Source organism: Phoca vitulina, unplaced genomic scaffold, assembly GCF_004348235.1.
Source record: "Phoca vitulina isolate PV1807 unplaced genomic scaffold, GSC_HSeal_1.0 scaffold7, whole genome shotgun sequence".
In the NCBI taxonomy this organism is placed as follows: Eukaryota; Metazoa; Chordata; class Mammalia; order Carnivora; family Phocidae; genus Phoca; species Phoca vitulina.
The window spans coordinates 20710586-20726040 of NW_022589710.1; the positions used below are offsets into that span (position 1 = coordinate 20710586).

At 35.0% G+C, this 15455-nt stretch overlaps 1 protein-coding gene across 1 annotated transcript; it reads right to left on the reverse strand.

Moving 5' to 3' along the window:
* Nucleotides 1-3619: 3619 nt before the first annotated feature.
* LOC116632759 (10 kDa heat shock protein, mitochondrial-like) lies at nt 3620-3925 on the reverse strand. Its single transcript, XM_032404686.1, has one exon. It carries the CDS (start codon nt 3923-3925, stop codon nt 3620-3622), a length of 306 nt encoding a protein of 101 aa, XP_032260577.1.
* Nucleotides 3926-15455: the final 11530 nt, after the last annotated feature.

Sequence of the window (15455 nt, forward strand, 5' to 3'; positions counted from 1 at the left end):
AGTTTTTTGTCACAGCCATTGTCATGGTAGCTGACTCCTCACTCCCCAACACCTCTCCCAGCACATACTTACACACACAACTAAAGCCTTGTAAAATAAGGGAAGCTGTGGCCAAGAGCATGGACATGTGATAAATATGAGATTTTATTTTGTGCAACTTTGCTCTTTCTCTTTTTTTAGAGGAATTTGTATAGATGAACATCCATTATTACTCTGTAGTTGAGAGTAATTATGTTTTGGGTTCTGCATCATTAAATCTTATTGTCTATGCTGGGGCGTCACTTTAAATTCACTAAGTCCCTCCTCAAAACATAAACATTGAATTCAATGAAAATCCATTTAAGTTTGTTTGGGTATTATCAATCCTGGCTGCCCTGAGTACATCAGTGTTTGCAAAGGCTAACCTGAGTGTGGCATATGAACTTTAATCACTGAAATTCTACATTACTTGTGAAACTAAATTGTGAAAGTTTTGATCCTGGTTATATACCATCAAGTTGATTGGGGATCTGGTTATATACCATCAAGTTGATTGGCTCTGTAGAATTAGAATGTAAATTTATCTAGGTTTGGTTGAATTAAACATCTTTTTAACTTGGGTTTGTCTCTATTAGTTTTAGGCTGAAAGCCTGGGATAAAGATTTTCTTAAAACTAAGTTACTTTTGTAAATAAGTTTTCCCTAATACCAGTTTGTTTTCCACCATCCAAAGAAAACTAACAGGAGAACTAAAATTGCCTTAGGATGTAAAAATTATTAAACCTATATGTGCTTGCTCTGAAAGGCAAAACACTTCTCAGGATTACAGATGCTTATGCAATGTGCATTCAACTGTATTTAAGACATTGCTATATTATGTAGAATTATATTAAAATTAGAAACCTGACTTGAAAATTTGTGTTCATTTAGCAGACCATAACACAGTCACTCCCAGTTTCTCCCCAAATACCTACAGTGGAAAAGCAAAATATGACTTTACCACACTGAAAATGAGCTTTAAAAAAGCTGTGCAAATAAGCACTTAGAACAATGCTTTGCACTGATTGGGCCTTTGCACGTTCAGCTCCCTGTGATTGTATTTCTCTTCTATATGGTATTAATCTAGGTAATCTCTACTCTTCCTTCAAATTTCAGATCAAAGGGAGATTTCCTTAGGAATGTATTTTCTGACCCTACCTGCCATCACATTCCCTGCCTTGGTACTTTATGAAACATTTATTCAAAGTACTTATTTTACTAATTTAATATTCATTAGTATGATTATTTGGTTAATGACTGTCTATACTATACTATAAACTCAGTAAAGAATTGTATTTTTTTAAAGATTTTATATATTTTTTTATTTGAGAGGGAGTGAGAGTGAGAAAGCACAATCAGGGGGAGCAGCAGAGAGAGAGGGAGGAAGCAGGCTCCCCGCTGAGCAGGGAGACCAACATGGGGCTCGATCCCAGGATCCCAAGATCATGGCCTGAGCCGAAGGCAGACACTTAACTGACTGAGCCACCCAGGCACCCCAAGAATTGTATTTTTTATCACCATTATTTCCCTAGTACAAAAAATGTCAGGCATAAAATAGTTTCTCAGCAAACTATTGAGAAATGAATGACTGAGTGAATTGTCACATAGTAAGAACTGAAAAAATGGTGGGCAGCATAGTATTTTTTCTTCTCTATCTTAATATGATGCTAACTTATGGTTTCTGAAATTTCAGATGGGCGTGGTTTTGGTGTGATCTCTACATGCTTATACATTGACCATATGATGACTACTCCCTAATGAATCTGGTAGAACAGTGTGAAAACCATGTCTAGCTGAACCCAGAATAGCACAAATGTTTCATAAATCCAGTAAAGGCTTAGGGGAGTAGATACACAAAAGCTACGAAACAACTGAATGAAGAAAATTCCTACAGGAACCCAAGGTTAATTTTTAAAAAGTGCCCATTTCAATAGATACCTGAGGTGACTATTTACCTCAAGCTGTACCAAATACAAATTTGGACAGCCATAATTTTACTGTGCTATTTTCATATTTTTATTGGGCCTGAGTACTGCTGTCTTTCACAAGTTTCCCCTTTCACTGCTTTTTTTATAGGCCTTCAGATTCGATAACATCCAGAACACAATAGGGCCCTCAGTAGAGAAGGGCTGTCAGGATTGGGCTTCTTTATGAGAGGTTAAATTCTCCCAAGCAAGACCTGGTAGTGGAATATATTGAACAAGAGGAGCAAAGCATTCTAGACATTGTATGTTTTCACATACTCAGCTCAAAGTATCAAAGTGCGATAGGATAAGTTACTTATAAATTCAGCAGAAGAGAACCAGATGAATATCAAAAAGCAAGTATTGAACTAGCAGATCAGCACCCAAATGGACAGCTAAATAGGGTAAAGACTATATATGCTGCTTGTGCTTAAACACAGAATATAAATAGATCTAACTCCCTCGAGAATGAGTTAAGAGGGGAAGGAGAGAAAAAAAAGGAGCAAGAGTAGAAGGAGGATATATATGTGTATGTGTGTTTATGTGTGTCTGTAGATACATACACACACACAATTTTTTTTTTTTAAGATTTTTTATTTATTTATTTGAGAGAGAGAGAATGAGAGAGAGCAAGCACATGAGAGGGGGGAGGGTCAGAGGGAGAAGCAGACTCCCTGCCGAGCAGGGAGCCCGATGCGGGACTCGATCCAGGGACTCCAGGATCATGACCTGAGCCGAAGGCAGTCGCTTAACCAACTGAGCCACCCAGGCGCCCTATACACACACAATTTATAGCTATAATATAATACTGCTGAACCAGATAAAGGGAAAATCATGTTTATGAAAAAGGAAGACATAGTTTCAATATTTTTTTAAGAAACTTGAAGAAAATCTCAGAAAATACACTTATTATCCACTGTATACAAGTCATTCCAGCTATGAAATAGGAAAAAGTCATTAAAAGAGTACATTCAGAAATAAAAATATGAGATTAAATTGAGAAGTGGATGGCCCAAGAAAGGATTAAAGAATAAAAATGTAGCAGCAAAGTAAAAATCCACAATGATGACCCTGAGGAGAGAATTGTTACTATGAAACATGACAGCTGCAAAGATCAAACTTGAGAAACACTCTTAGATGAAGTAGAAAAGGTTGAAGAGAAAAAACAATGACAAAGAATATGATCAACATGGAGGGAAAAGCTTCTTGATTCATTTTTAAAAACAACTGTGTACTTGAGAACAATAAAATTGAACAGAGGAAATGATAATATCCAATATTGAAGAAAGTATTCATAAGCTGAAAAAAGATCTGACCATCAAGATTGAAAAGCTTACCTTGCTCTAGGCAAAAATCAATAAAAAGCCACGAATTAGATATATCTGACAAATATTTGGATTATAAGCATAGAGAATAAAATCCATTGGTTTTAGAGTGTGAAAAAAAAAAGAACATTACTGAGGAAAGAAGTTAGATTGGTCTCACACATCCTCTCTTTATTTTTATTTTTTATTTTTATTTTAGTTTGGATACCATTAGCTTATAAAAAAAGAGACATGAAAATTATTTACATGGAAGATTTCACAACTTCACTGGAATGGGCAGGTTCATTTCATGTCATTTCAATAATGATTTATTTCAGTCTACATACTTTCTGAGAATGTCACCTTCTCTAAATAAGAAATAATCCATGTCATCCAAAACTACTTTGGTGCCTCCATATTCTGAGAGAACTTTATCTCCAACTTTCACACTAAGTGGTTGAATCTCTCCACCCTTTCCTTTAGGGCCCGATCCACCAGCTTTTACTGTTACTTGCAATACTTTTCCTTGAGATTTTTCTGGAAGCATAATGCTTCCTTTGGTTACAGTTTCAGCTGCACTCCTTTTAACTAAAACTCGGTCAAAGAGGGGAAGAAACTTTCTAAATGCCTGTCCTGCCATGACTTTGGCTGATGCAATTCCTACACTGCTCTGGAGCTGCCATGGCTGCAAGAAGACCCGTAGTCCGGCCCTTGGGCCAGGTGAACGTGGGAAAAGCTCACACATCCTCTCTTTAAAGCTTATGACCAGAATATAATGGAACACATATATAATTTTGTCCTAAAATTATTTTACCCAGAAAACTTGTCTTTCATGTGAATGCAACAGACATTCTCAGAAATGCAAGAACACATAAAATATACTAGCTGTTTAAAAAATTACTTGAAGATGTATTCAAATTGAATGAGAGCTTGATCTTAAAGTGAAAGAATGGGGACTTTGCTGTTGGTTTCTTTTAATTCCTTAACCACATGGAGGGAACTTGAAAGATGAAATTTTTAATGTTTTGATATTTTGAAAAAATATGATACGTGATATTTTGAAAAAAAAAAATTGGCTACATAATATTTTGATGAATCTCCTAAACTAGAAACAGGACATCTTCCTTCTACAACAGTATGTATAAGCAATACAAATACAAAAATAACAGAAAGATGAGCAAGGAGGAAATGAAGATGAAGCTAGAGTAAGTGATAATCTGATCATTCATGGCCTTATATGTAGATGCCACTTTTACACAATCAACTTGAACAAAAGAGACCTGAGTAAGGTAGAAGGGCCCACAGTGGCCCCCTGGCTGAATACAAACCAGCCCATTAGGTGACCCATCTCAAAATATCCATAAGCCCTAACTGACCAATGGATTACTTACACCCAGACAGAGGTACCAAAAAAAGGAAAATTCTATAGTTCTCATACCTCCTCACCTTCCCCCTTAACTACAGCTACCCCGGCCCCCACTACCTGCTGGCAGTCTTTCTCTTACTGTCCTGCTCACTGCTCCCTTGTGGTGTGTTCAATAACCTTCTATCTCCTTTTTTCTACCTTGATTGAATTCTTTCACTGCCTGCACTGCTGGCCTCCACCTAATTGGATTGCCCCACATTTAGTGGCCCCCCATCTGATTGGCAGACCCCCACGTTATAAAATAGGGTAACAAATTTGGCCTACAGAGTAAAAGAAAAAAATTAAAGAAGAAATGTAAAGAAACATAAGACACAAAGATAATAAAATAGAGAAAAGATTGAAGATAAAAATTATCAAAATGTAAATGAATTTTAAACTTTTTTAAAAGTTAAATAATATGTAATTTGAAATAACAAGCTTTAATCTCATAGTAACTTTGAGAAATCCATATAAAACAAATGGTACACAAAGATTAAACATTAAAAATTGATAAAAACATATTAAGTAAATACAAAAGCAAAACCAAATATAGGGGCGCCTGGGTGGCTCAGTCATTAAGTGTCTGCCTTCAGCTCAGGTCATGATCCCAGGGTCCCGGGATTGAGCCCCGCATTGGGCTACCTGCTCTGTGGGAAGCCTGCTTCTCCCTCTTCTATTCCCCCTGCTTGTGTTCCCTCTCTCGTTGTGTCTCTCTGTGTCAAATAAATAAATAAAATCTTAAAAAAAAAAAAACAAACAAATATAAAAGGACTCAGGAATTAAGTAAGACTGACTATAATACAAGAAAACAAAATTAAATATGATAAAAGACTCCATTTACATTGTCATAGATGTCACAAAAAGAATAATCATTAACCCTTTGTCCTGAATAATCAAGCAACAACATATTAAGCAAAATATCATAGTATTAATACACAGAAATAATAATTATGGGAGACTTTACTATACCTCTTTATTTTTTAAATTTAAAGTAGATAAAAATAAATGAAGATACAAAATTTATACAATGTAATTACTAAAGTTGAATCAGTAGATTAATATCAAAATTCACAAGCAGCTATCGGAGACTAGACTTTTTTATGTTTACCATTAACAAACTTACTGTATGCCAGGATATTTATGGGACAGGAAGAAATGAGGCAGATGATGTTAGACAGGTAGGCAAGAATCTGGTCATTTATTGCCTGATATACCAGGGTAAATAATTTGAATTTAATTTTAATTACAATGGAAGACATAAAAGGGTTTCAGAGAGTTTCGAAAACAATCTTTTTTTTTTTTTTTTTTAGTTACTGCATGGTAATGAATTAAAGAGAACAGCAGTAGTCTGAGAGATAGAATGACTTGGTCTTATATATTAGCAGTGGCACTTATGTGTAGAGGCCACCTTTATGCAAACTAAGTTGAGAAGTGGTCTAATTCATAAACTATTTGGAGGTAGCAATAACAGAATTGGATGTGTAATATAAAGAAAAGAGAAAAGCAAAGATGTCTTGCAAGACTTTGGCTATAGTAACTCAATGAGAATGAATTTCTTAGGATGAACAGGTTTTACTAAAGGGGAAATAAAGCATGGGAAATAAAGGATCAGGTTTATATATAATAAATTCAAGGTGTATCTAGACTTCCAAGAGCAGGTTAAATAGTCAATTAAATATGCAAGTGGAGTTCAGAGGAAAGTTTTCAGTTAGAGAATCCATTCTGGGAATCATCAGCATATACTTACAACCACAAGAATGGGTGAGCTTAGCAAGAAAGAAAGTCTAGCAAGAGGAGGAAAGTAAATGTAAAGACAAGTCTTGGAGCACTCCAACATTAAGTTTGAGAAGAGGATGAGGCATCTAGCAAAGAATTTAAGAATCATTAGAAAGGCAAGAAAAAATTAGATCTTTTTTTTTTTTGTCACTCAAGCTAAAAATATATGTATTTGAAGAAGAAGGGTCACGTATGTAAATGTTGTTGAGAGGTAAAGTAAGAGGAGGACTAAGAACTGACCATTGGATTTAGCAATGTATATGTCATCGATAATCTTGATGTAAACATGTTTGTTGGATTTATGGGAATGGAATTTTAATTGGGACAGAATAAGTATAATAGAGAGGAGAGACACTGAGTAAAAATAACTCTTTTGAGAATGCTAAGTAATGTGATGGAAGTTTAAGTGGCTGTGGAGTCATGAGCAACATTTTCTTCAATTGAAAGGTATGATAGCATGTTTGCAAGCTTATGGAAATGATCCAGAGAGGAATGATCTGATGAAATAGAGGAAACTGGAGCTATTTTCAAGAAAGAATTCTCAGATAGGTAAGATGAGTGCACAAATAGGAAGATCTTAATGGAATACTGGCTGTCTATCCATTGTCCCAGAAGGGAATGCAGAGTGATATGGGAACACGTGAAGGTAGGTTTGGCAGTGGGAGAATGTGGATGTTTTCTTCTGATAGGTTATTATTTTTTTTTCCCATGAAATAAGTTCTTAGGGCATTGTTGATGATAAGAAATAGAAAGGATTAGTAGAAGCTTTAAAGGATTATTACTGAAGTTGTCACCTTTTAGAGTAGAGAAGTGAATTAAATAGAGATATTATTAGGATTTTGGTTAGTCTCTAGGGCCCACTTGAGGTTTGTAAGCTTATACTGAAAGTGAGACTTAACAGCATGGTTGCTTATTATTTCATAGCCATATTCAATTACTTTAGTGGAGACACAGAATAGATAAAGAACTGGTTATCTTTAAGGTTGGCGGTGTAAATTTTACAAGTGTGGTAGGCTGAATAACACCCCTGCCCCCAAAGATGTCCATGTCCTAATTCCTGGAACATATGAATGCTACTTTATATGACAAAAGGAATTTTGCACATATGATTAAACTAAAAAGAGGATTTTGCACAAATGAGATGGGGGATTATCCATATTACCCAAATATGCCTGATATAATCACAGGATTCCTTATAAGAGAGGGTCAGGAGATCAGAGCGGGGAGAAGGCAATGTGAAGATGCAAGCAGAGGTTGGAGTGATGCAGCTAGGAGCCAGGGAAACACATCTCTAGAAGATAGAACAGGCAAGGAATGGATTTTCCCCTGGAACCTCCAGCAGGAATCAGCTCTGCTGACACCTTGATTTCAGACCTGTGACACCAGTTGTAGATTCCAGATCTCCAGAACTGTAAGAGAATAAATTTGTGTTGTTGTTAGCCACTAAGTTTTAGCAATTTGCTATAGGAGCAATAGGAAACTGATAAACCAAATGATTTCAGTGAAGGAAGAGAGGAGCAAGGGAGTTGAGGTATGCTGCAGCAGAATGATCTTAATGATAGTAAGGAGGGAAGTAAGAACATGGGGCACTAATGAACATGGGGAGTGGTAAAACACATTATAACACAGAACATAGAAATAACAAAATTAAAAAACTAAAAAAATGGGAAGAGAAAAGAAAGGAAAAGAGAAAAGAAGAATAAGCTCATGTATTGTTATTCGGGTATAGGTGAAAGATAAAGGATACCATTAAAATAGACACAGCAGGGGCGCCTGGGTGGCTCAGTCAGTTAGGTGTCTGACTCTTGGTTTCTGCTCAGGTCATGATCTCAGGGTCCTGAGATTGAGCCCCACATCGGGGTCCATGCTCAGCGCAAGCTGCTTGAGCTTCTCTCTCTCTCCCTCTCCCTCCTCCACCTTCCTCTCTCTCTCTAAAATAAATAAATAAAATCTTTAAAATAAATAAAATAAATAAAATAAAATAAAAAAGATGCAGCAGGTAGTAAAAGGATAAATAACAAAATAGAGGGCCACAGTCATAAACAAAGATAGAATACAAATATATAAACGTTTTTTAATTATGAAAAGAGCTAAAAAATGAAAGACAAAGGATATATGTCATATAAAGAAGAAATAGCAATTATAATACACATCATAATTATAACAAAATGGTGTGACAGAGTTAAACGTCTTAATCATATATTGTATTCAAAATACACTAAAATAGTGATATAGAAAGGCTAAACCTAAGCATGGACAAAGACAATATTTTGTTTTATTAACCACAAGAAAAGGATTACAATCCTAATGTCAAAGTAGAATCCAAACTAAAAAGTATTAAAGATCACATAAAGGGCACGTCCTAATGCTAAAAGATATCATTTATAATGAAGATATAATAGTCACAAACGTAAACACATCAATTCCCTTTAAAAAAAGAGAAACTGCAGGAGTTGCAAAGATAAATGGGTAAATGCACTACTAATAAGAGGATTTCATTCACTACTCTCAATATAAGACATTTCGATATATATGTATGAATCCTATGTGATTTCACAAATTTGGAATCATGCAAGATCTTAACAGTATATCCACTGTGAATTTTTATGATTACATTTTCTGTTTGACATGTCAAATTAAGTTCATTGTTTAGAGCTATATTTGTGGTGGTATGTGTGTTTGTAACTTTAGACAGATACCTGATTCGCCTGGCCCTTTTAACAGCGTAGGAAATGTCTATCAGTCATCAAAATAAGGTAATTGATCTACATGTTGACCTTTGCCCCAAATAATTAAATTAAATTATTAATCCTGATTAATCTTAGTTTTCAGATACCATAAAATCTCTCATGGGAAAAGCTGAGATAAACACATCAATTAGCTTAAAAGAAAGGAGTGGCCAGTTTAGATTCACATTGTACTTCAAGATACTGACACATACATTTTTTAATAGCTCCTCAGACTCCTCTTTCTATGCAGCCTTGAATCATGCTGTGCACTGATCCAAAATGACATTTCAAAGTCTTCTGCTCCATCAGTACCCTTCTCTCTATCATGTCTGATGCTTACAAGAAATACTGTCAGACATTCTGAGAACTATCTATCACCAGGCAGTCACATGAATGCAGAATCAGATAATTTAAATCGTGTACATGCTGAACAAAAGATAATCCATTTGGGGAATGGGAGGTTAAAAAAAAAAAAGTCACTCCAGTTCTGATAATGTCCATAGCAGCAAATCCTACATTTTCCTATTAGATAAAATAATATATTAGATATTTACAAAGCCTCTTTCCTACTCACACAGAAAAATTCATAGTTATTCTGAGTGATAATTTTAAGGCAACAGTACTATGATAGAATCCTCTAAAACATAAAAATTGGGCAAGAGACCTTTTTATTCATCTTTAAGGGATTTCTCATGAACATTTTCAGAATAATTTCAGGTTATATGAAAAGGTTATATAGAAACAAAACTGGAATTGTATATTGACATGTGTATTGTTATTCTCTATATAATCCCATTCATGACCTTTTTCAGCAATGAAAAAGATCACTGAACCACCTTTCTTTTTTCCTTTATTTCTCTCTAGGTTTGGCCATTTTTTCATTAATTTTCTCTCTCTTTCCCCTTGCAGTGGACTGTCTCTAATCAGGCCCTATTTCTCTAACTGTATTTCTCCCTTATCCCACTTATTGGTCTCTGATCATGTGCTATGTATTTGTCCTTCTGTGCTTCAGCTTCCTAGTTCCCTTTACCTGGGTGCCTTTATCCACTACTATTTTTGATATTATAAATTCTCACAATCTCTCAGATCCCATCTTCTTCCTAAAGCAACTGTAGCTAATGATTATCCCTCCTCCTTTTGCCCTCCTAAGGTACTCATTTCCTACTTTTTGTATGGATGCTTTCTTTTGTTTTTTTATTGTTTTATATCTGTACATTTTTTGTCCCCAAATAGAGAAATGGGGCAATTTTGTACTTATTCTCAAAAGTTGGATTAAACGTGTTTAGTAGAAATTTTTTTTTATGTCATGATGCCCAATAATTCTGCCATAGTGCCATAAGTGAAATATATCTATGGTAATTAATCTTGTGGCATAATTTTAATAGAATCTAAGATATCATTGATCTCTGACTTGAGGGAAAAGACTGGTTAAGTAGCATTTCTCTCTCTCTCTCTTTTTAAAGATTTTATTTATTTATTTGTCAGAGAGAGAGAGAGAGCACAAACAGGGGGAGCAACAAGCAGAGGGAAAATCAGGCTCTCCGTTGAGGAAGGAGCCCAATGCGGGGCTCCATCCCAGGACCCTGGGATCATGACTTGAGCTGAAGGCAGACATTTAACCGACTGAGCCACCCAGGCATCCCTGGTTAAGTAGTATTAAAAACAAAATGTATGGCAAAGAAATCTGTCCCAACGTGCTTCTGATATTTGAGAACTATTGTGTCTCTAGGGGAAAAAAATAACCAATTTACGCAAAAGTAAAAAAAAATTTTTTCTTATTTTTTCCCTTGATGGGACAATTTCTCAATATTCCAATATGCCTTCCAGGGGCACTGAAATTAAATCTTCAATATGCTAGTCAACCTTTAAGCCCTACCTAACACATAAACATAGAGCAACACATGATGCAATTGATAAAGTCATAAAGCCATAGCTGGGATACTCTAGAATGATATAGATTAGTAAAAATTTTGAGTTTATAAACAAAAAATAATTTTATCTGTCTATAGGTCATTCATATGTACTGTTAAGATTATTGAGTTGGAGAGGAGGCTGAAAGGAAGAAATAGTGATTGTGTGGGTAAATTTTGTTTTTGTTTTGCTTAGTTTTTGTTATTCTTAGTTTGTCATTCTTCTTTGGATTGTGTTATGAAAGACTGGCCACACCCTTGCTGCTCAGGCAGCTGCCCTGTGCTCACAATGTAGCTGCCATGGGTTCACATCCAGAGAAGAAGCAGTAGCATTATTTGACTATTCATCCTACTGCCCATTGTGTTACTCTAGTGAAGGATACTTGAGTTCCTTCTGATGGGAAGAAGAAAAGCAGAAGCTGCTTATTACTGCCCCAGGTTGAGATTCCTTTTCCTGCTGACATATTTAGATACTAGATTCTGTAATATTTAGGATGTTACTTTGTAACCATGATTATAATTGTCCCAAATGTATAAGATTTAAAAAACCACTATTATGCAAAAACCAATAAATATACATGAACATTAGTTACAATCTATTTATCTAATAAATACATTTTTAAAGTTCTGTGCTAGAAGTTATGACAAAATTAATAATCTAGTAAGGGTGGTAGGGAAAAGTATGAATAAATAACACTTATACAAGGTAAAATACTTGTCCCACAAAAGAGATACAGCAATTATGGTACTTAAACTACAGTTGTAGTAGTGAGAACTGAAGGAAACTGGTGGAGTTTTTCTGAAGGGCAGACTGAGAAAGGAGAGAGTCAAACTGCTGAGAGTAGATCTTAAATGTCCTCACCACACACACACACACACACAAATGCTAATTATGGGAGGAGGTAATGGAAGTGTTAACTAACTGTATTGTATCATCACATTGTATACCTTCAACTTATACAGTGTTACCTGTCAATTATATCTCAATAAAACTGGAACAAATTTTGGAAGAAAAAGCAAATGGCCTGATACTAATAGAAAGTTCAGTTTGAATGGACACTTCCCCAAAAAAGATATATAGATACCAAATCAGCACTTGAAATGCTTAATGTCCTTAGTCATTATAGAAATGCAAGCTAAAACCACAATGAGATAGCAATACACATGTATTAGAATGGCAAGAACGAAAAAAACAAAATGACTAAACAATCTACCTATAAAGATGCAGAGCAACTGGAAAATTTGCACACAATGCTGGTGGGAATGCAAAATTATACAGCCACTGTAGAAAACAGTTTGCAGTTTGGTCATTTCTTGTAAGGTTAAACATACATTTACATTTATTACAACCCAGCAATTTTAAGTATTTGCGTAAGTGAAATGTTAACCTATATTCCCCCCAAAACCTGTATGTGACTATTTGTGAAAGTTTTATTTGTAATAACTGTAAACTGAAACAACTCAAATCCCTTAACTTGGTAAATGGATAAACAAACTAGTACATCCATACAATGAAATACCACTCAGCAATAAAAATAAATGAAGTATTGATGACATGCAACATGAGTGAATTTCAAATGCACTATGCCAAGTAAAGGAAACCAGACTAAAAAGATTACATAGTATATTACTCCACTTACTTGACATTCTGGAAAAAGCAAATGTATAGAATGAGGAGTAGATCAGTGGTTACCTGAAGTTAAGGAATGGACTTCAAGTTTCTCTCCAAGGGATAGCAGGAGGGAATTTGGGAGGAGTCATGGAATTGTCCTAGATCTTCCCCATGATGGTGGCTACATGACTATGCATTTGCCAAACTCATAGGACTATACAACAAAGGGAATGAATTTTCCTGTATGGAAATTAAAAATAAACAAGAAAATAAAAAACCGGAGGCTTAGAGTGTAAGACTGCTCAGGGTCCTTCAATACTACATTATTATAGCTAGGGTTTCAACTCAAAAATCCTGTTGGTTTTTTGTAGACTTCAGGAATCCTGCAGGAACCCAGTTGAATGACCATGTACTCAGAATCCTCCCTGTCAGGTAAAAAATGCCATTAACTGTTTGGGCCATCTTACTTAAAATTTCTAAGGAATGGCATGATAGGAGAGGTAACAGCCTTTAAACTAGTACTAACAAGTGAGTCTGTAAAAATTCAGTGAAGCTGTTCACAGTACACGTATGAATTGTACCATTTTGTATGTTACATTTCAATAAAAAATATCAAAACATTTAAAAAATTCAGGAGAGCCTGTTCTGGGTAGCAGATAATAAGACTGGTTTTGGATGTATGGAGCATGAGGACCTGATCATACATCTTAGTATATATCCAGCAGGCGATGGGGAATGTGGGAGTTTGAGATCAATAATAGAATCAGTGATGTTAATTTTGGAGTTTCATTTATCTAATGGGACAAAAATATGGACGATTGCTGAGACAGAGCATGCAGAATAGGATTCTTAAAGTAGAATACAGTTTCTTAACCTGGGGTTCATAGAATGTTTTTGATTTAAAGTCTGTATTTTAGGTGTTCTTGAACCCCTTTAAAGTAAGCAAAATTTTGTGTGTATTTGAGTGTATGCATGTTTCTGGGTTTCTACTCAGAAAGCTCCTTTTACAGAGGAAGAGCAGAGGGTTGAACATAGAGCCAGGAGAATCTACACTTAAAGGATTAAGTTAAGGAAAGGGAACGACAAAACAGAGGGAAAGAGAGAAGCAGAAAAGAAGGTAGAAGGGAGAGCAACAGATCAAGGCTCCATAAAGAAAAACTCAAAATTGAGGGGGGAGAAGTCAGTAATTTTAATCAGTAGTTGCCATATTCAAGAAAGTTAAAGACTAAGAAAATATTTTCAAATTTGGCAATCAGGCCTTCATTTTGGACCACTCAGAGAACAGATGCAGGCAAGTTATTTTGAAAAAAGCCATAGTATATGTAGTTAAAGGCAGGTAATAGGTAGGGAGAAAATAGAGGTAGTCTGAATAGTCTATGAAAAATTCATCAGTGAAAGTCAAGCATGCAAGAACAAGCCATTCATTGAGAAATGTTGGAATTTAGGAAAAATGTTTAATCAAGGAGGTATATATTATGTAATTGTTTACAGGCAGAAGGGAAAAACCGAAGTGATAAAGATGTTAGAATATTTACTGAGGAAAAGAGTTAATGGAATCATAGGTAAGAGTCAAAGGATAATATTTGATAAAGTCAAGGAACACTTCTTTAGAGGTGTTCAAATTCTTAAATTATTGCAGTATTTAAAACTCTGAGTATTTTTGAGCAATAAGTTCTTAGTATTTTTTATGTACTTATTACAAGGCTGGAGGAATTGAGAGGAGTGGTGGTACAAGGCAGAAGGAATTATAAGGAGAAATAGGTGTGATGGCATGTGTCATGGGCTAATCTTGGATTTTGTCATCAGACAGACCTGGGTCTGAATTCTGATTCTGCTAGTCACCGAGTCTGTTATGTGACTATGGCAATTTATTTAATCATCATAAGCTTTAATCAGAACCTTAATAAAATCCACCTTTCAGGGTAGTGATGAATATAATGCATACGAATGTCTGGCACATAGTTGAAATAAAGGGATCTTAAAAATGATGGAAATATTCTAACGTATTGTAAAGATGGATACACAATTCTGTAAATTCACTAAAAATCATTTAATCAGTCACTTAGAACCAGTGAATTTTATGGTAGGTAAGTCATATTTCAATAAACTGTTTTTAAAAACTCCTAGATAGTAGAGAATCTATATGGTATATACCATACTCAACACTAAAATGAAAGAGTGGAAGCCTTAGGCATTGACTGACTGGGATTGTATTTGGTCAGAGGAATAGACATGCAGAGCACCAACATAGAACTTCCATTTGCCACTTTTCTAGTAGTTAAACCAGCACTCTCTAGTAGTTAAACCAGCTAGAATGGCTATAATTCTTGCTATCAGCAGTTAGTATATAGATTATATTTTTATTTAGGAATAGAATTGGATGAATTATCCTTTAATTGGGTAGGAATTCATTACAAATTCTGCTTTATTCATCACTGAGGTGACTTTGCTGGTTATATAAGCTTTTTACAGGAGTGAAAGTACCCAAGAATGAAGATAATGAGCCAATAATGAATGAGCTTGCTAAACTGACTTGTTGTTTAAAGAGAGCTGTAATTTTTCTAGAGCCATTACCATTTTTAAAAATCAATAGAAAAAAAGAGATAAATGTGAAATGAAGAATACAGTGATGTCTAAACGTTTATGGCTTTTTTTTGTTAATGCTAGGTAATGTTAATATTCACATTGTGTTATCACAATAGACTGACTTACATTCCAAAGTTTATAAATGACAATTG